The sequence below is a fragment of the Chaetomium strumarium genome, assembly GCF_033439665.1.
Source record: "Chaetomium strumarium strain CBS 333.67 chromosome Unknown B0T15scaffold_7, whole genome shotgun sequence".
Classification (NCBI taxonomy): domain Eukaryota; kingdom Fungi; phylum Ascomycota; class Sordariomycetes; order Sordariales; family Chaetomiaceae; genus Chaetomium; species Chaetomium strumarium.
The window spans coordinates 2,315,552-2,338,356 of record NW_026944435.1 but is presented as its reverse complement, the minus strand read 5'-3'; the positions used below and the strand labels follow the sequence as shown (position 1 = coordinate 2,338,356).

Here is a 22,805-nt window from a genome sequence, read left to right as displayed (position 1 = left end):
GCATTGCTGTGAACCTTTTGGCTTCACCGAGACCTACAGTCCGACCAGCAGATACCTTCGACCGGCGAACCCTTTCAGAGGCAGGACTGCCTGCAGTTTCATCACAGTATACTCCCTGCCGCGTACGATATTCCTACGGGTCCCTTGCCGAGGGAATAGCTATGTCTCTCCTATAGCCTAGGTGCAAGCTAGGGCTATACCTCTATCATCCTCCTCTCGGTCTAGTATAGCCGCTACGGCCTACCTTCCGCCAGGCGCAACCCTAACTTCTAGCTTCCCGTTGCCTTGCTAGGTCTCCCTTACAAGGCCGACTGTATCTTATAGTAGGCCATCGTACAAGCTGCCACGCCGGCATAGCTCGCTTGGTCGCTCTGCTACTAACCTGCCCTAATCTACCTACCTCGCCTCCTATCCTTAGATCCAACTATAGTATTGCAAAGGGCGAAGTACCTTGTAAGAGGGCCTAGCCGCCTGTGTTGCCTCCTTTAACGAGCTTGTATTCTCTCTCTCTCCTACTCTTATAGTTGGTCGTACAATCTGTCGGCGATGCCAGCTTTCGCTCTATATCCTCGTCGCCGTACGATTAGCCCTCTAGCGTTCGTTATAGGTGCCCTTAGAACCGGGCAGGGCCAGGGGTACCCTATCTCTTCTTTAAAACGTCGAAAGAGTCGGGTAGTTTTCGTACCTAGTATCCCTCTAGTCTTATAAACTTATTGCAGGTAGATTGTCGTAGTTGTCGTCAATGGTGGTCGTCGTACAGAGTAGTACAGGATTTTCGGTGCACTCGAAAATCCTTACTTTCTTGTCGCGAAAACCAGCAATCCAACAGCCACACGGCTGTATAGAAGCTACACGTCGCTGCAACCCCTTAGAATTGAAAGAACAGATCGCAAAGGACCTAATTCCCGATTTTTGCGATGCCCGGCCGCCCGCGTAGGCGGCCCCCAATGTTTGTTCACCGGGAAGGGAATAGCTATATATATATACTAAATTTTAACTCTAGCTTAGGAGCTCTATTGTATTTTTATATAATAATTCTATAACATATATTTTCTATACTAGTATACTAGACTATAATATACTCTAGTATAGCCTTCTATTCCGATCTCTTTACCTATATATTAAGATAGAAAGAGATAAATATACTAGATTCTTATTATATAGCTAGATTCGACTTATCAACATCTTATAAGGAAAATACCTAATTATATAAGAAAAAGAACCTTACTAAAGCATTCTAGTATTATAGTCTAGGGATATATACTATACTTCTACCTCCCTAACCTCTATCCTTTTATATCCTCTGCTCTCTACTTTCTCCTAAATTACTAGGATATAGTAAGTCTTCCGAGCGTCTTCCTTATTATTATCCTTATCTATACTAATAACAATACAATTACAATCTCCGAATTAGATCTAATATACTATATTAAACTATAAAGTGCCGACTTTCTCTATCCTATCGAAAATAGTATAATTTTCCCTTTTTTCTTCTATTCAATAATTCCCCTAAAACTTCCTTACTTTAACACTTAGCGCCTATTTATTATTGGCGAAATCAAGATCCTTGAAGCTTAGAACCTTAAGATTCTGCTTTTCCCTAAAGATAAAATCAATACCTCCAGAGTATACCATCTAGGATTATAATAGTATAGTTCGATCCTTATAAGGAGTTAGGGGTATCCTGATCTCGTAAGTCTACTTCTATAGGAGAAGGGAATTAAAAAAGCAATAGAACATCCTATATCTTACTTTTATCTTTAGCACCTATCCTATATACTCGACTAGGCTATAAATTATAATATCCCTATCGGTTTTAAAGGTAAGGTAGAATACTAAACAGTTTCTAAAGAGAAATTAGACGAATTCGGCGGTATATATAAACCCAGACATGTTAAGTCTATACGGAAAGTTAGGATCAAGGATAAAATATTACATCTTATATAGCCTAAAGCAAGATAAGCCTTCGTACTATAAGTAATATAGGATTATATAGACTTACGGCTCTAGTTTTATAAGCTGTTCATATAATACCCTGTCTCTATACTCGTAATACGTATAGGCTATAGTAAAATAGATAATTCGATAGGATAGCACCCGTTCTTATAGTACCCAAGCCCTCTTTATAAGGGCTCCCTCCTCTATATCTTTTTCGAAGTTATATACGCAAGTCGGTATACTTAGAGTGCCTAGAATACCAATATCCCAGGGATCCAATAGTAGCTTTAGGAAACCATCTCCCTAGCTATATGCTGAACTTGCAGCAATAGTATAGTAGGTATAAGCGAAGATATCTGCCATAGTCTTAGCCTCGCTGCCCTAGTCGTAGTCAGGCCCCTTCTATATAATATAGAGGGCGTCGATCTAGAGGTACTGCTTCTAAAGCGCTCGAGTTACCTGAACTGCGTCTTGAAATATCTTTAGCAGCTCGACATAACTAAAGCCCCGCTTTCGAGCTTTGTAGTTTTCGCTGGTAGTATAGAAACGTTTCTTATCTTAATCTATAAGGGGGCCCTAGTAGTATAAGAGTACAAGGTAGTCTTTTCCCTAGGGCTGTCCTTCGATAAGGGTTAATTTATTAGGGTTACTAATAAAGATAACTCTCTTTAGCCAAAACTTATCCTTTCCTAGTCGCCGATAGCATTTGGTATAGCTTTTATTATAGGTATAAAGCCACTTACATAGTATAAGAGAGCTTAGAGGGCTATTTATTAAATCGGATAAGATAGCATTATAAAAAGTATTTAGTAGCGGCTCTGTGACGAAACCACAGGCAGTCCTGCCTCTGAAAGGGTTCGCCGGTCGAAGGTAACTGCTGGTCGGACTATAGGTCTCGGTGAAGCCAAAAGGTTCATAACAATGCTTGCCGCAATGTCTGCACAATAGGTATGGGCTATTGCTTGTAATTGCTCACTGGAGAACTCCTAGAGTCCTCTAGAACAAGTGTCTAGCCGTCCTATATACTACGGGCCTTCCTATGGATCACGGCCTCCCTCTGGTGATCCCTTATACTGGATCACCTTGGATCACTAGTGATCCCTTATAAGTCTTACACCTAGATCACCAAGCCTTTCCTATACCAAGTGTGATCCTCTTCTGATTAGTCTATTCCTGGACCGGAACGATTGGACGCAGGCGTCGCCTATAGACTATATAGATCGGCCCTACCGGCCGTTGCAGGTTAATTTATAATATAATACCCCCTTTCTAGGGCTGTTCGTCCCGAAAGCCTAAGTTTGTTTTAAATAGCGCCAATATCCTATATTATAAGTATATTATACGCCTTCTCTTTTTCCCTTTCCTAAGAGATACTAATATAATAATAGACCGTGTCTATAAGCGCCAGTCTAAGAAAGCCTAGGAGTATATAGCTCTTACGTCTTTTATCGAATCCTCTAGAATAGATATTATACCTTGTTCTTAGTATTTTAAGCGTAACCTTGCTTATTATATTATATAGAACTCCTCTTATTATAGCAAGTATATTCGTTATAGTTATTCTTATAATAGTTCTAGCATAGCGTTATCTTATAGGCTACGTTCCTTTCTCCCCCTTATAATATAGTAACTAACTTTTTTTAATAACGAAGATTATATCCGAGTAGAAGTGCTTAGAATAGGAAGAGGCTAATACTAAAAAGGCACTCTTTATTCTTTAAACTTAGTTATAGACTGCTATTAATCGTCTTGCCAGGTTATATTATTAGAGGCGTTTCCTAAAGGAGCAGGGTTCCGAGTTGTTCTATTATAGTATGCAATTATTAGAGGAGATAGAGGCGGAGGACCGTCGGATTCGGGAGTCCGAATCCCGTATAATTAGCGACGTTTAGGCGCTTGGGGTGGACGTTCCTTTTGACTAGGGTTCTTTAGGGCTTGATTTATCTAACGTTGACCTAGCCGCTCTGGCGGAACCATTATCCGAGGTCGATCCGGGTCCTTCTAATAGGACTTCTTTGGTTCCTTAAGGTAGTAGAGGTTCGTAGTTAGTAGTAGTCAGGTCTTAATCGCGCCTGCTATACGTGTTAAGTTATAGCATAGCTACCTATAGCTGCTTTTTCCTACCTGGGGTTCTTAATCTAATTCTTATTACCTATTTCTTAACAAATGAAATAGCTTAGTAGTATAGCTTAGTTATTATACCCGAGTAGATGCTCTAGGAGACTATAGGTTCGAATCCTATCTAGGCTTCTTCTCTATATAGGTCGCGTTACTATAAGATGGCATAACCCGGCCGGAGATTTTTATACTTCCCTCCTGGTCGGTCTAGGTTCTGCCGGTAGAATTCTCTTAGTTTTTCTATATAGTTAAGGTGTTCTACTAGTTCCTATAAGTTATCTTCTAGTCCAAAGTTAAGCTATTTAATTAAGTATTCTAGCCTTCCGTTGGCTATTCGTAAATCCAAGATTTCTTTAATGTCCTACTCTTCTTCTTTGTCCTTTGCTTCGATATCCCTTATAGCCTATATGTTCTTAGATACTAGTTCGAGGAGCGAGATATAGAAGATATTAATATGTAACTTTATCGTTAATAGTAATAATAGTCGGTAGTTAGATGTCGAAATTTTTGTATCGATCCTAAACAGTCTAATCTTTTTAAAGTCGAGTTTCTAGCTTAGCTATTTCGTTCTTAAATTCCGAGAAATAAGGTAGACTATATCTTCTCTTTCAAGGCGAGGTCCCTCGAGCCGATATTTATTGTAGTACTCCTTTATCCTAAGCCTAACAAACTCGAGTTCTTCTTTTAGTATTATATATAATACGTATATCTTCTCTGCCTTGACTTTTGCCCTAGGTACCGTAATATCTAGTCCCTGGCGTAAATTTGCTTTATAACCAAAGTTCGCGAAGAACGGAGTAACCTTTATTATCTCTATTAGTGTTATATTATATATAAGCTATACTACTAGTAGTAGATTAACCTAGTTATCCTATTGAAAGTTGACGAACGTCCTAAGGTATTGTTCAATGATCTAGTTAAGCCTTTCTATCTGGCTATCTATCTATAGGTAGTATGCTATTAAGAGCTTGCTCTTCGTGCCTAAACGCTTTATAAGCGCTTGCTAAAATTTTAATACGAACTTAGTGTCTCGATCTATAATCTACTCTCCTGGCTATCTATATACTAATACGATATACTAGTAGATTGTATTTATAAGTTGTTCTACTAACTATAATTCTTTATACGGGAAGAAGTAGCTTTACTTAGTAAGTCGGTCAACTATAGTAAGGATGCTATCGTACTTCGTTCCGGTAGTTAAGTCTTTCGAAAGTAGTAGTTTAGTAATAAAATCTATCGTCACCGAACTCCATGGTCGTTCTATAACTGGCAATGGTTCTAAAAGCCTATATAGTTTATATCGTGCCGACTTGCTTCGATTGCAAAGGTCGTATTCTTATATAATATTCTTGATTCTAGTCCTAAGTCCTAGGAAGTCGTAGTATTGCCGAACCTTGGCGATAGTTTTGGCGATTCCTATATGTCCTCCGAGTTTCGACTTGTAGATTGTTTTAATCAGTTCTATCTGATCCTATAGTGCGACGTAGGCCTTGCTATTGTACTATAATGCTCCATCTCTCTAAGAGATGCCTGCCTTTTCGTCTATATCGTTCTGCTTCCGGTCTTGGAAGTCTTTTCCTAGCCGTTCTTCCCTAAAGACTATATAATATTCTTCAAACGGTTGCAGAGGTTATATACCGGGATCTTTGTCCTATCGTAGAAGCATGTCGTTATTAAGATCTTCTATCGGTTAGGGAGCGTGCTATAAAGAACCATCTAGCTATTGTTAAAGTAATGGTGGCGAGGCTTCTGGTTAGCTATTCCTAAAGTGATCTGGCCTTCTATTTAACATATCTGCTTATACGTTTTCCAAGCCTTTCTTGTAATTGATTTTAAAGTTGAACTCTAAGAGGAATTCTGCCTATCGAGTCTATTGTCCGTTCAATACCTTGGTAGTAGTAAAGTACTGCAAGTTCTTATAGTCTATATAGACCTGAACTTCGTAGGTTATACCGCTAAGGTATAGTCTCTATTCTTAAAAAGCCTCGATAATAGCTAGTAGCTCCTTATTATAGATTAGGTAGTTAAGCTATAGTCCTTCGAGCTTTTTCGAAAAGAATACGACTAGGTATAACTTTCTATATTCGTCGCGCTAACTAAGTTGTCCTCCGATTATATAGTCTAATATATTGGTTTCGACTTTAAATAGCTTCCGTGGATCTAGTAACTAGAGCACTAAATTGGCGATAATTATATTATAGATCTTCTAAAACGCTTATTTATGCTTGGCTTCCTACTGGAACTCGATGTCTTTCTTTATAAGTTCGTGTAATAGTCGTGCAAGGTCGCCGAAGTTCTTGATAAACATTCGATAGAAATTGGTAAATCCAATGAATCCTCGTACCTCTATTATTATTGTTGGTCGTGGCCACTTTTTAATCGCTTTAATCTTTGCTGGCTCTATCCTAATTCTGCTAGGCGAAATTTTATATCCAAGAAACACTGTTTTCGTAACGTAGAATTTGCTTTTATCCTTATTAACTAATAACTTATGCTTATAGAGTATATCTAGCACTACCTTTATATGCTTCTTATATTCCTTGAGTATTTTAGAGAAGGTAAGGATATTATCTAGGTAATAGACTATAAATCGGTCGAGGAATAGGCGGATCGTATAGTTAACGACTACCTGGAAGGTTGCCAGTGCGTTCGTTAATCCGAAGGGCATTATAAGGTATTCGTAATGGCCGTAGGGAGTGCGAAACGCCGTCTTCTACTTATCCCCTTCCTTAATGCGAATATAGGTATATGCTATTGGAAGGTCGAGGCAAGTAAAGTAACGGGCGCCTGCTAACTAGTCTCGAAGTCGCGAGATAAGTGGCAAGGGGTACCGGTTTTTTACCGTCTCTCTATTCAGCTATCGGTAGTCTATATATATCCGAAGCTTCCTATCCTTCTTTAGAACGAATAGGACTAGGTAGCCTGCTAGTAATATTAATAGTCTAATATACCCTATCTTAAGGTTCTCTTTAAGATATCTCCTTAACTTAGCATCTTGTTTTTCGTTAGTATAATATACCTTGAAGAACTTTAACTGGGCTTCTTCCTTGAGTTTGATTTCGTGATCCCAAGGTCCATAGTCTAGTAGCCTTTTAAGATGCTTCGCTTCGAACGCTGGGTGTCCTTAGTATTCTGCTAGGATCTTGCCCGTTTCCGCGTTCTTCTCTATACTCCGGTAGTACGAGAACTTATCTCCGGCCGTAATGCTGGCCGCTTCTCTCTAGGTGACCTAATCCTGGAATTCGAATTCTCCGGTCTCGTTGATTAAGATGATAGCGATTTCAATGTCGTCTATGTCTCTCTAAGCCGTGCGAGGGCGTCGTTGCAAGTAGCATCGTCTCTGGCCTGGCCTTGCCGATTCTCGCTGTTCTTCCTAGTGACTGCCGCCTCTTCCTAAGTCTATAGTACGTTGTCTGGCATTGTCTGTCTCTTGCGGTAGATCTATAAGGGCCGCCTTCTAGGGCGATCTTCCCTGTTACGATCCGTCGTCTATGCTTCCTATTTCGTTGGTTAGACACGGCCTCTATTCTCGAGGTCGTAGATGGCCACCTCCCTTCTAATTAATATCTAGGTCGTAATCCCGATACTATAGGCGTCTAAGGATTATATCCTTTCTAGGCCCTATTTTAATAATATTAAACACTACTTTAGTGGTTTTCTCTTTTACCGTGATCTTAAGTGGTTTTATTTCCTATCGGACCTATTAGGTGTCGAATAGTCCTTTAATGATATATTGTTTCTTCTTGATCCTCTATAGGATCCTAAGTTGATTAACAAGTGTTGGCGAGATAAGGTCGACCTAAGATCCTTTATCTACTAATGCCAATGTTTAGAATCCTTTCTAGTATGCTATAACCTAAATTCTATTATCGGGTTTATCGTCCTGAATCGCAATGGCTTCCTTTTCGCTTGCTAGGAGGTTATAGATCCTTTTCCTTATATGGTTCTTCCTATACCTGCAGATCTATTATCGTTATAATAGATTTAGTAGTTTTTAGGCCCCTTAGAGGGCCCTGAGCCGTTTCCTAACTCTGTCCTAGCATCTAGATAGGCGTCCCTATCCTCCTGTGCCTCTTGGTTACCGTCCTATAGTCTAAGTCTCAGGAGCTCTTTGTGACGGTGCAATGCACCGACCATGATGATGATATCATTTGTATGTATAATGATTCATCATACCAAGTGATGATTCATTATGCATGTTCCATTACATCATGCATGCAAGCTCAGACCTACTCGCATCCTGTATTTAAAGCCTACCTTGCAGTCTCGAGGATTTCTTTCCTCCTGCAAGTTCAATATTCTTGCAATGCAGTCAGTTTACCACCAGAGGCTTGACCCTGGCCTTGAACGACGGCCCTCGTGACAATATTGAACTTACTTTGGATTGCGTACCTAGCCAGGCAATTCATCGTAACGGCTACGACCTTCCGAACCGACCCGTGCCTAGTCGACCGAGCACGTAGTACATCGTCTTAGCGGAGGCCTGACCACGTATTCGAACAACTACGGAGCCTGCACCTAGAGCCCCCCGTCGGCACCCGGAATTTTTTCACCTTATTCATCACTTCGGGCCTTCCTTCCCTGGCACTAAAGGGTTACGGTGGTAATTGGAAGTGCCATTTCCTCAAGGGTCTTCGGTATTCATTGCAAGCGCGGCAGTTTCCGACCTTCTTCCCCTGCATATGGGTTGTGTGGTAATTAGAAGTGTGTGGACCGACCGGCTGGATCCCGAATTGCAAGAGCCCTCCTTTTTCTCGCATCTGTATTCAATAACGAACACGAACGACAACCGACCTGCAAGATGGACCCTATTCAGCACATGCAGCAGGTCATTCAGAACCACGAAGCCCAGATTCAAGCCTTATCAAAGGAGCTTACCGACTTGAGGACCAAGCCGGCCCGCAAGCCCAAGCCGAGTCTCCCCGATCCTGACAAGTTCTTCGGCACCTACCATTGGGATACCTGGTTTCCGGCCATTCAAGCCAAGCTCCGCATCGATAGTCAAGCCATTGGAGCTCCGGAAGCCCAGTTTTTCTATGTATATGGTCGTCTCGACAGCAAGGTTCAGGCACTCGTTACACCACAGTTAGCCGTTGCCGAAGACACAAAGCAGTACGACCCCCAGAACCTGCTTAATCAACTAGCCCGTTTGTTCGACGACCCCAACAAAGTGCGCGATGCCGAAGATAAACTACAAGCCTTGAAACAAGCCGACGACGACCCGCTCCCGGTCTTCCTAGCCCGGTTCGAACGGCTGCTTTACGCGGCTAAGGCGAACACATGGCCTGACAACACCAAGATCGCTATGCTTCGTCGTGGCTTGAACAAATCAGCCCGCTCCCGGCTCGATGCCCAGGTCATCGTACCCGACGATTACAACGGCTTTGTCGCAATGCTCCAGAAGCTCAACATACGTTACCACGGTTCCGGTAACCCCAAGCCCTTCAACGCCAATCACAACAAGGGCGAACCGATGGATTTGAACACGGTGGACATTGCAGCTATGGATATGCCGAAGTATAATATGGTCCCTGAGCTCCGGTCGATGAAGAAGGCTCTAGAGGAGGACTCTGGTGATGACGACGGCGACCTGTACGATTGATTGGGTGTGGTTTTGGTGGATTTTTTTCGAGCTGTATTGGAAGCCTCGAGGACGAGCCTTCTTTGGAGGGGGGGGTTGTGACGGTGCAATGCACCGACCATGATGATGATATCATTTGTATGTATAATGATTCATCATACCAAGTGATGATTCATTATGCATGTTCCATTACATCATGCATGCAAGCTCAGACCTACTCGCATCCTGTATTTAAAGCCTACCTTGCAGTCTCGAGGATTTCTTTCCTCCTGCAAGTTCAATATTCTTGCAATGCAGTCAGTTTACCACCAGAGGCTTGACCCTGGCCTTGAACGACGGCCCTCGTGACACTCTTCAAATAACTGTCGGTTTTCGTTGGCTCTTCTTTCTTCCTGCCGTCGTTCGCGAGACGTTATCTATCTCTATATATATACTTTACGTTCGTGATATTCTTAAAGCTTCGCTTATATATAGATTAGGCAATCCTAACTCTTATATTGTCGAGTACTATTAGGCTACCGCTGGCAGTCTTCTAGCTAGGTTCTTTGTAGTATTACCCTAATTCTATTATATATATTGGTCCTCTTGACCTTCTATAGGAACTAGTCGGTGCCAGTCCCTATATCCTAAACCTATAAGACTGGTCGAGATTCTCTATTTTGGTCAGTAGGCCTATCGGGCCAAAAGTCGTTGTCAAATTTTAATCGGAAGTAGTATTGGCATTCGTATGTAATATACTAGAACCATAGAATGTAGACGTGGTTATATCGCTGGGGTTGGAGTCGAAGTACGTCTTGTTCGTAGGGTTCGTAGCGTGGGCTAAATCTAATCTAGATGCGTATTATATTGCTATCCCCGACGCTATTATACGGCTTCTTATTCTAAAAGGTGTCCTAATCCTATAGTTCCTGCCCCTTGAGTCTTCGCTAGTTCTAGGCCTTCTAGTATTTAGCCTCGGGGTTCTTGATTCTACTATTTCTCTTATTTAGGCCTAGGTCCTATGCCGGTCTATCCTATAAGTTCGAGTACTATTCTTCCTAGACCCTGACCATCTTGGCCTTAACGAATTCTAGCTGGCTTATAGCCTAAGCTTTTTCTTTTACAAGTCTTCGGGTAACTATCCGAAGCTCGGCTTGTTCCTCCTTAGCCTCCTAAAGGCGTTAAGCAAGAAAGATAGGGTTCGGGCTAATAGGTTCGTCGCCTGATTATCGTATTCTCTATTGACCTTCTTTATTCTAGGTTAGCTAAAAGCCCTAATCTTCTACGAGTTATAATGCTATAATAGCGGTAATATTATAGCCTGTAATAGGTTCTTCGAACGTAATATAGGGGCTATTGCTTCCTGACTAAGAGGAGTCGTCAATACTTCCTTTAGCCATGCCCTAGTCAACTACGTCGTTAAAGTTATCCTCGGTATAGCTTGCCGTAGCTATTTTAACTATATAGGTTAACTTATTAATCGTAGTATTTTCCTTGCCAGGCACCTGCTTCTAGTTCTTCTTACTATAGCACTCCTACTTAAAGTATCCTTTCTTACTATAATTAAAATAGGTGGCCTAGGACTTGTCCTTCCGTCCCTTATCCTTATACTAGGTGATATCTATATCTATCGGACTAGTATAGGTGCTATACGATATGCTAGGGTACTGTCGTTTCTTTTTATCGTTTGCCTTGATAAATATAGGCTACGTTCTATATTCCTTACGCTACTAACGCCTAGCATAAATCCGATCGTTAATACGGATGGCTATAGCAATATATTTATTAAGCGTATCAGGTCGGTCTTTTTAATATAGTTCATCCTTGACTTCTTCCTTTAAGCTATCGTAGAATAATTATATAAGACCTTTATCGTTGATCTCGTACCAAAGTAAATCCTAGCGGAATTATATAGTATAGGCAGCCGCCGACTTTATCTGCCTTAGGTATATAAGTCGTTCCTACGTATAGAGCTTCTTATTATAGTCTCCAAATACCTTTTAGATTTCCTGCTTAAATTTATCGTACGATTTGAAAATCTTAATAGTAAAGTCGTCCTAAGTATCCGCGCTATTGGTTAGCTAATCTTTAAGGGTGGGTTTAAACCATCGAAGTGCCTTCCCCTTAAGCCGCGAGGAGATGAATATGACTTTGGCAGATTCGTCTATAAATTTGTCCGGGTAGTACTTGAGGTAGGTCCTTATAGATATAAGGAATCTAGTAAGTCCTTCTTTATTGCCTCTATACTTAGGGGGTGCTTCGAGTTTGGCTTTATCCTTAGGCTTGCCGTTATAGGCCTCGTTGACGAGTTGCTATATATGGCCATTCTCGGCCTTAAGCTGGGCGATTTTGGCGTTGAGAGCCTCGAGAGCCTGCTGCATCTGTCGCATGGTTGCGGCCTGGCTCTGGGATTCCGGGGTGCTAGGTGTCTAGGGCGCCATAATAGTCGGTGGTACCTTCGATCTGAACCGTGACAGAGTCAAAGGGAGTGAGCAACGTATGACGAAACCATAGGCAGTCCTGCCTCTGAAAGGGTTCGCCGGTCGAAGGTAACTGCTGGTCGGACTATAGGTCTCGGTGAAGCCAAAAGGTTCACAACAATGCTTGCCGCAATGTCTGCATAATAGGTATGGGCTATTACTTGTAATTGCTCACTGGAGAACTCCCAGAGTCCTCCAGAACGAGTGTCTAGCCGTCCTATACTACGGGCCTTCCTATGGATCACGGCCTCCCTCTGGTGATCCCTTATACTGGATCACCTTGGATCACCAGTGATCCCTTGTGAGTCTTACACCTGGATCACCAAGCCTTTCCTATGCCAAGTGTGATCCTCTTCTAATTGGTCCATTCCTGGACCGGAACGATTGGACGCAGGCGTCGCCTGCAGACCATGCAGGTCGGCCCCACCGGCCGCTGCAGGTTAATTCATGACAGGCTCGCTCTAAAGCTCCGCCACGGATAGGTTATTATAATATATCTACGATGCCTAAAAAGGTTAGATTAGCAGGATATCTATGGTTATATTAGAGTCGTCTACTTATCTTCTATACTACTATATACCTGAAGGTCAGCAATTATAACCCTCTCATCTATCTTAAAGGCGTCTACTTACCAGCTATACCACTATATATACTAAGGTTAGCAATTATCACTCTCTTATCTATATCAATAGCATCTACTTATCTCCTATACTACTACGCACCCGAAGGTCAGCAATCATAACCCTCTCATTTATCTCAAAAGCGTCTACTTACCTACTATACTATTATATAAATGAACGTTAGCAACCATCACCCTCTTATCTATCTTAAAGGCGTCTACTTACTGGCTATACCTCTATATAGATGAAGGTCAATAACTATCACTCTCTTATCTATCTTAAAGACGTTTACTTACCCATTATACTACTATATATATAACGTTTAGCAATCATTACCCTCTTATCCATCTTAAAGGTATCTACTTACCTCTTATACCACTATACACCCAAAGGTTAGCAATTATAACTCTCTCTCTCAAAGGCGTCGACTTACATCCTATACCACCACGTATACAAAGATCAGCAATCATCACCCTCTTATCCATCTTAAAGGCATCTACTTATCCGCTATACCACCATATATACAAAGGTCAGCTATCATCACTCGTATATCCATCTTAAAGGCGTCTACTTACCTACTATACCACCACATATATAAATGTTAGCAATCATCACCCTCCTATCCAAAGGCATCTACTTACCCGCTATACTAATATATACGCTAACATTAGCAATCGTCACCCTATTATCTATCTCAAAGGTATCTACTTACCTACTATATAACTCTATATACAAAGGTCAGCAATCACCACTTTCTCATCTATCTTAAAGGCATCTACTTACTAGCTATACCACTATATATATAAAGGTTAGCAATCATCACTTTCTTATCTATCTCAAAGGCATTGATATACCCACTATATTACCATACAAACGAAGGTTAGTAATTATTACCCTCTTATCTATTTCAAAGGCGTCTATTCACCGGCTATACCTCTATATAGACGAAGGTCAATAACCATCACCTTCTCATCTATCTCAAAGGCATCTACCTACCTGCTATACTACACTATATATAAAGGTCAGCAATTATCACTCTTATATATCTTAAAGGCGTCTACTTATATCCTATACTACTATATATACTAACATTAGCAATCATCACTCTTATATCTATCTCAAAGGCATCTACTTACCTATTGTACTACTATACACCCAAAGGTCAGCAATTATAACCCTCTTAACCATCTTAGAGGCATCTACTTACCTCCTATATACACACCTGAAGGTCAGCAATTATAACCCTTTCACCCATCTTAAAGGCGTCTACTTACCTCCTATACTACCATATATTAATATTAGCAATTATCGCCCTCTTATCTATCTCAAAGGTATCTACTTACCCGCTATACCACTATAACCCTGAAGGTTAATAATTATAACCCTTTCACCTATCTTAAAGACACCTACTTATATCCTATACTACTATATATACTAATATCAGCAACTATTGCCCTTTCATCCATCTTAAAGGCGTCTATTTATCCGCTATATCACCACGTACCCAAAGGTTAGCAATTATAACCCCCTCACCTATCTTAGAGGCATCTACTTACATCCTATACCACTATATATACTAATGTTAGCAATTATCACCCTTTTATCTATCTTAAAGATGTATACTTATACGCTATACCACTATATACCCAGAGGTCAGTAACTATCACCCTCTTATCTATTTCAAAGGCGTCTATTTACCAGCTATACTACTATATATATAAAGGTCAGTAATATAACTCTCTTACCTATCTCAAAGATATCTACTTACATCCTATACCACCGTATATATTAATGTCAGCAATTATCGCCCTCTTACCTATCTCTAAGGCGTCTACTTACCTTCTATAACACTATATATACTAAGGTCAGTAATTATAACCCTCTTACCCATCTCAAAGGCGTCTTCTTACCTATTATACCACCATATACGTCAGCAACCATTACCCTCTCATATATCTTAAACGCGTCTATTTACCTCCTATACTATAGTATACAATAAGGTCAGCATATATCACTTGCTTATAAACCTTTTACACATACCTCCTATAAAGTGGAATTACAATTAGCTATTATCTTCTAATCCTCAACTGAAAACATACAAGCTAACGTTATATTAAATTAGATTCCAAATCTAAAACTTCATCTAGAGTATAAATCTCACCTGAAAACTGTCATAAATCCAGCGACGGCGCTAGGCGCCCTCAGATGCCATTTTGAAGACTAGTTCCCTACCAGACTCTGGCGCGATAGGGAATCGGAGCAGGGTTTTAATATCTCAAGTTGTAGGGTAAGATTAGGCCTTATCTTAATCAGGCATCAAGATATACAGTCTTGCTGCTAGAGAAAATACTTAGGAAGAAGTCACAAACATATCTCCTTTGCCGTCAGGACGCATAAAGAACTTCTCTAGAGAAGGACGTAAGGCACCTGATGGGGTTGCGAAAATAGGAAAGGAGAAGCAAAGAAATCTAAGAGGATGTGCACGTACAGGCCCTTTAGTTGAACCCACCAAGGTCCGTGCATAGAATGCAACCACGGTGGGGCTGCGTGCTTGTGGTTTGTCACGGTCAGCAGTTCCAGGGTTAGGGTTCCATGAAACCTGCACTAAGAATCTGATTAACGAATCTTCCGTGAATACTGCCATACTATCCAGCTTCGTTCCTCAATGCTCTTTAGGCAAACCGCTTGCGGTTTGCGTCTCCTGTCGCCGGCAGACGGCATCATTCAATCAAGGACCCACATTTGCTGGTCAGAAAATGATCAGCAAATGTGGGGCTATGGTGTCGCCTCTAGATCCACCTTCCAAACCCCGCATTCGCAGGGAACTTCAGTTCCTCGTTCCACATCTCAAATAACCAACTCGGCTCCACACCAACGTCCGGTTAGGCATGCCGGTGCACCGGATCGGCTTCACACAACTTTCTGGCAGTCATGGCGTTAGGGGCGGACCGTACCGAGTCAAGTATGCGGTCAATTCCGTTACGGGTAGCCGTGACTGACGCGAAGCAGCATCATCTTTGTGCACGGCTTGCGAGGGCATCCACAACACACGTGGGAGGACAGCCGGGACAAGGGCAGCGTGGACAGAAGCAGCGTAGACAGGGGCAACAAGAACGCGGGAACGGTGACGTCACGAAAACGAAATATCTTGAAGTCCCTCTTCAAGTCCAAGCCATCGTCCTCAGCCTCGATTTCGACCACGACCTCAATTGCCGACGATGAAACGAGCGAAGAGAGCTCCGACAAGCTGTTCTGGCCCGATGAGTATCTTACGCAAGACATTCCCGAGGCCAGGGTATGGACATATGGCTATAATACAGACGCAGTCGGCGGGCTGTTCCAGGCGAACAACAAGAACAGCGTGTCGCAGCACGGCCGAGACTTTGTAGTGCGCGTCGAGCGGGAGATCCAAAACGAGGTCGGTGCGCTTCAATGACTCGGGTGGGAGGCTCGAACTGATGATTAACAGGACCCGATCATATTCGTGGCGCATAGCCTCGGCGGAATTATCGTCAAAGATGTACGTCCGACCTGCTCAATACACTAGCTGATACTTATGTTGGGCAACAGGCGATACGCCGATCAGACGCGTGTCGCGCACGAACCAAACTGATTATCTTCCTTGGCACGCCTCATCGGGGAAGTGCATATGCAGGATGGGGCGAGATCGCGTCGAATCTAGCTCTTCTGGCACTGCAAGACTCGAACAAGAAGATCATCCAGACGCTGGAGGTGAACAGCGAGGTCCTGGACAATATCCACGAGGAGTTTAAGACCATTGCAGACCAGTTTCGAATTCGGATCCACTCGTTCCAGGAGGCGCGGGGAATATCAGGCATGAAGGGCTTGCACAATAAGGTACGTCGCCAGCCTATCTTGAAGGTCATCCTGAGTGGTAATCGTAAATTCACGGCAGGTTGTAGACGATATCTCCTCGAAGCTCGATCTGCCGCGATCCCTCGAGGCTGTCGAGAGTATCGACGCGAACCATATGCAGATGGCCAGATGTGGTGACAGGGCAGATCCACGGTACCGGGCTATCGTCGGCGTGCTCAAGCAGTTCATACATCGTATGGTGTTTGATGAAAATGGAACCAGGCTTCAGCAAGTATCCTCGATATCATTCACAGCTGAGGCCAGGGTAGCAAAAAGGGGAGGCGGGTTTGACGGAGCATTGACGAGTTAGTATAGGAGAGCTCTGCTATAATAGTTAGCAACTGTTGACTCTGCTACAGACCGTGCCGCCCTGCCATGTCACTACATTCCGCTCCCCGAAAACCGGCGCTTCGTTGGACGGGACAGGACGCTAGACACCCTCAAAGCGATGCTGTTCGTGCGCAAGGAGTGGCGGAAAGTCGCCATTGTCGGCCTAGGTGGTGTCGGCAAGACCCAGGTCGCCCTGCAGCTAGCATACTGGACAAAGAAACACCAGCCTAAGTTTTCCGTCTTCTGGGTACCGGCGCTAAGCAACGCAACCTTTGAACAGGCCTTTACCGCGATGGCAAGGAAGCTCCCTATCCAAAGTGGCGGCGAGAACGATGACCTTAAAGAGTCCGTGCGGCGGTACCTGAGTTCTGAGGCGGCGGGGCCATGGCTTCTCGTGGTGGACAACGCGGATGATAGAGATATTCTCTTCGGCTCTGCGGATATGCCGGGTGGTATTAGCGACTACCTTCCCGAAAGCGACGAGGGCCTCACCTTGTTCACAACACGGTCTCGAGAAGTAGCCGTGTCGGTTACCGGGAGCGATGTGATCGACCTAGCCGAGATGCACCCGCAGGAGGCGGCTGAACTTTTGGAAAAGTCGCTAATTCAGAAGGATATGGTTCGCGATGAAGCGGCGACGGCAGAACTGCTGGAAGAGCTTACCTACCTTCCCCTAGCAATTACACAGGCGGCGGCCTATATCAACATAAAACAGGTGCCCCTTGCCGAGTATGTCGATCTACTGCACGGCACTCAGCAGGACATCATCGGCCTGATGAGCAAAGAGTTTCGGGACAATACTCGGTACCCAGGGTCGCAGGATGCGGTGGCGACAACATGGCTCGTATCCTTTGACCAGATCCGCAAGTCCGACAACGTTGCCGCCGATCTGCTATCGTTTATCTCGTGTATCGAGCCCAAAGGAATACCTCAGTCGCTGCTCCCCGGCTCCGAGTCGACAGGGCCGCTAGTTGATGCAATCGGAACTTTATGCGCGTACGCCTTTCTAACCAGACGGGGGGACAGCAAGGTATTCGACATGCACAGTCTGGTACACTTGGCAACGCGAATCTGGGTTCAGCGAGAAGGCCAAACGGCACCGACGCATGAAAAGGCAACTCGACATCTTGCAGCAGTTTTCCCATCCGACGATTATGCGAATCGCAACGTGTGGAGAGAGTACCTTCCGCATGCTTTCAGGGTATTGCAGCACAGCAAAGAACTTGATATGGAGGAAGGGTCCGATTTGTTGTTCTGGGTTGGACGGTGTTTGATGGTGGATGGGCGGATCAAGGAAGCTGCTAGGAGTTTGGAAGAGGCTTGCCAATGGATGAATCGTCATTTTGCCGAAGACCACCCCGACTGGCTTGCGTCACAGCACGCACTCGCAACAGCCTACCAAGCAAACGGCCAGGTCAAAGATGCCGTCACGCTACTCGAACAGGTCGTTGCCATTAAGGCCAAAACCCTCGCGGAAGACCACCCCTCGCGGCTTGCATCGCAGCACGCACTTGCAACAGCCTACCAAGATAACGGCCAGGTCAAAGATACCGTCACGCTGCTCGAACAGGTCGTTGCCATTAAGGCCAAAACCCTCGCAGAAGACCACCCCGACCGGCTTGCATCACAGCACGCACTTGCAATAGCCTACCAAGCAAACGGCCAGGTCAAAGATGCCGTCACGCTGCTCGAACAGGTCGTTGCCATTAAGGCCAAAACCCTCGCAGAAGACCACCCCTCACAGCTTGCGTCGCAGCACGCACTCGCAACAGCCTACCAAGATAACGGCCAGGTCAAAGATACCGTTATGCTACTCGAACAGGTCGTTGCCATTAAGGCCAAAACCCTCATGGAAGACCACCCCTCGCGGCTTGTGTCACAGCACGCACTTGCAATAGCCTACCAAGACAACGGCCAGGTCAAAGATGCCGTCATACTACTCGAACAGGTCGTTGCCATTAAGGCCAAAACCCTCGCAGAAGACCACCCCGACCGGCTTGCATCGCAGCACGCACTCGCAACAGCCTACCAAGCAAACGGCCAGGTCAAAGATGCCGTTATACTACTCGAACAGGTCGTTGCCATTGAGGCCAAGACCCTCGCGGAAGACCACCCCTCGCGGCTTATGTCACAGCACGCACTTGCAATAGCCTACCAAGCAAACGGCCAGGTCAAAGATGCCGTTATGCTACTCGAACAGGTCGTTGCCATTGAGGCCAAAACCCTCGCGGAAGACCACCCCTCGCGGCTTATATCGCAGCACGCACTTGCAATAGCCTACCAAGACAACGGCCAGGTCAAAGATGCCGTCATGCTACTCGAACAGGTCGTTGCCATTAAGGCCAAAACCCTCGCGGAAGACCACCCCTCGTGGCTTATATCGCAGCACGCACTTGCAATAGCCTACCAAGACAACGGCCAGGTTAAAGATGCCGTTATACTACTCGAACAGGTCGTTGCCATTAAGGCCAAAACCCTTGCGGAAGACCACCCCGACCGGCTTGCGTCGCAGCACGCACTCGCAACAGCCTATCAAGCGAACGGCCAGGTCAAAGATGCCGTTACGCTGCTCAAGCAGGTCGTTGCCATTGAGGCCAAAACCCTCGCAGAAGACCAGCCCGACTAGCTTGCGTCGTAGTAGTGGCTCGCCTCTGTATTGGAAATAGTAGATCGAGATAGCTATAGCGTAGTATAGTAGAAGTCATCAATTAAATATTTTCTTTTTCATATCTCTGCCCTTCCACGGGTCCTAGGGTTAGTGCAATTATATGCTATGTATTATTCTTTATGAATGTTCTCGATCAACTCGAATGGATTATATTCGATTTTTCCGAATGCTATCAACGAGGTTACTAACTACCTTCATTTGAAGTGCGAAGAGTAATGAGTAATGACAGAAGACGGATATCAAGCAAACGTGAGCAGAGTGTAAGTTAACGTTAGTTGGAATAATAGTGCAAGGGGGTTCAGGGGGCCCAAGACACGGTCTCTATAAGCGCCAAAATTGGCTCAAGGCCCGTGTGCCAAGATTTGTTAAGGATTGCCCCCGAGATACTTTCCTGCTACAGTTGCATCCATAAAGGCACCTCAGCCACATACGGACCCCGCAGTCCTTTAAAGTTAACTAAAAAAGCTAGCGACACCCATTTCGCCTTTTACTATAGTACATACTGTACAAGTAATATTCAGTATCCTAAAAGGGACTTCTTTCTTTTCCACTTGATCGCTGCTTGCCCGCAAGGGCGGCAAACCCTTCGAAATATACGTCATTCTAACCGCCTCGACGAGCTCTATCTAACGGCACTAGTTGCACCCGCGCGGCCGTCCTCGCGCGGCCGTAACAGGCCGTTGAATCAGGCGTTGTGTTGCAGACACCCGACCATCAGTCAATTTTTTCCCTGCGTACGGGCCAACCGGTTATTCCCCGGCCAGCTACCCTACCGGACCCAGCTATTCTCGAACGGCCCACCCTACCAACAATCCCCCACACTCCCCACGCAACCTACCCTACAGGCCCCTACAGGCCCTATCCTACCAGAAGGAGCCGAAAATGAACGACGTTCCGGATCCGGCACCCGATATTGAGATGGGAGAAAACCTCCCCCTCTCCCTCAGGGCAATAGTAGCTAACTATGGCTATATACAAGCCAGCATGCAAGCCAGAGGACTCTAGCCACTATACTCAAACCGGCCAAAACGACCAAGTCTACCAGCTACCTATATACATACGAGCATATCACCAGGCTTGTTAATGACCTACTTGCCCTAGTCTCCAAAGATAAGGGCAAGGCTCGGGCACTTGCAATGGAGATTCAACAAGCCTACCAACAAGCCTACCAACAAGCTACCATACCCCCCTCCCAGGCCAAGGCTGCAGCTATAGCTACGGCGTTGAACCTACCTACCTTACGGAAGGTAGTAGCAGAAGAAGTGCGAGCAGTACTAAGGGAAACCAAACCAGGACAGGCCTAAGCTACTCGGACTTGGGCTGATATAGTCCGAGAACCACTACAAGACACTATAGCCCAGCCAGCCAAGGTTATCCCAGCCAAGCAGAACTGCGAGATCCTTGTTCGGAGGGGCCATCTATCACCTGATCTAGCTAAGAGGACCCCCCTAGAAATTATCAAAGCCGTCAACGAGGCCTCTAGCCGACAAGAGGCTATTGCAGCTCGGAAACTGCCTAGCGGAGACATAGTAGTCACCTTCAACAACCCGAATACCAAGAAATGGCACTTTACCAACCACGACTGGATTCAACAGGCCTTTGGAAGCCAGGTAAAGGAAGCTCGACGGACCTACGGAGTGGTAGTTAAGGGCCTAAGGAAAGCTGACCTCCAGGGGGCTACAGAGGCCAGTTTTCAAGAAGAGGCCAGGCTATAGGCCGTGGAAAAGATCATCTTCCAATACCTCCACAACCCAGACTTCACCAGAGTCCCTGTAGTTATAGCCTTCACTAGCCAGGAGGAGGCTAAAAAGGCTTGCGACCTAGGGGTCCTATACCGAGCCCAGCTCTTTAACTACGAGCCATACTGAGCTCCGCTACGGCCAGCGCAGTGCTTTAAGTGCTGGAAGTGGGGCCATATAGCCTGCTACTGTAGAAAGGACCCCCTTTGCCCCCGTTGTGGTACTGGAACCCATGAGCCTGGTGGTAAGGAAGGCGAAGAGCAATGCCCTACCTATACTACAGGCCAGTTTAGATGCCCAGCCTGCAGGGGTCGCCACTCGGCTAGGGACAAGCAGTGCCTAGAACGGCTCCGGATACGGGCTATAGCTAAGGAGGCCTACCAACATAGGCCTAGAACCTTCGAATCGACTACTTCCAAGCCACAACAACTAACCTTCGACCTCGACTTTACCCGAACAACCTACCCTACAACTGCAACCACAACTTCTATTCCTGGCTCTCTCTCTCTAAGCCACGATGATCAAGATGCAGGCCCTTCTAGAAAGCGACCACGGGGTAGGCCAACAAAGGCTCAACAAGACCCTAAGCAGCTCCGACTATCCATCTCCCAACCTACCAGCCAAGCTACAAGCCAGGTTAAAGACTAGGCTATAAACTAAAATAACTTAACTAGCCAGCCAACCGACCACCTAGTCAGCTAACCAACCGATCACCTAGCTAGCCAACCCTCTAGTACTATATGGTAGTTACCATACTACAATGGAATACCGGAGGCATCAAACAACCACTAGAAATCTTAGTGGAGGAGGCTAAGTTCGACGTCCTAGCTATATAGGACCCATGGATCAACCACCAAACCAAGTCCACCTACTGCTCCCGACGCAGCCAGTATCACCTAGTCCATCAATTCTAGTGGCCGGGCAGCTATACTGGTTAAAAAGGCGATTGACCTTAGCTAGTGGGACTACGAGGCAGCTGAACATTAGTGCTGGGTTCGATTTGCAGGCTACGAAGATAGCCAGAGGGTGGAGGTCTGGTCGGTCTATAACCCCCCAGCAATCAAGATAATACCAGCCACTCTTTTACAATAATACCCCCGACCTTCCAGCTAAGTAATACTTACGGGGGACTTTAACCTTCAACATCCAGCCTGGGACTACTATGAACGCTACGACAATGAAGCTAATAACCTGCTCCAGTTAGCCACCTCTTGGGACCTTAGGCTAGTAACCCTAAAGGGTACTATAACTAGGTAACCACAAGGTAGGCAACGAGGACGCCCATCAACCATCGACCTAATCTGGGCCTCTATAGACCTTGCCTGCTCCTACTATGGTATTAAAAAAAGGGGAGATTCCGACCACTACCCCCAAGTAGTGGAGGTCCACCTCGAACACCCCCCTACGGCCCCACCCCCCCCCCCCCTGGTTGGTCCTGGAAAAAGATGGATAAAAAGAGGGTAAAGGCCGAAGCAG

The 22,805-nt window shown here is 44.9% G+C and overlaps 1 protein-coding gene across 1 annotated transcript; it reads left to right on the top strand.

Annotated features, from left to right (window-relative positions):
• Nucleotides 1-15,511: 15,511 nt before the first annotated feature.
• On the top strand, nucleotides 15,512-18,878 carry B0T15DRAFT_422797 (uncharacterized protein; the record flags this gene model as incomplete). The annotated part of the gene is made up of 6 exons (XM_062865579.1): nucleotides 15,512-15,678; nucleotides 15,726-16,134; nucleotides 16,186-16,236; nucleotides 16,287-16,574; nucleotides 16,633-16,897; nucleotides 16,952-18,878. Coding segments are annotated over exons 1-6 (3,012 nt in total), but the record flags the coding sequence as incomplete, so codon positions are not given.
• Between the last annotated feature and the right edge of the window lie 3,927 nt (nucleotides 18,879-22,805).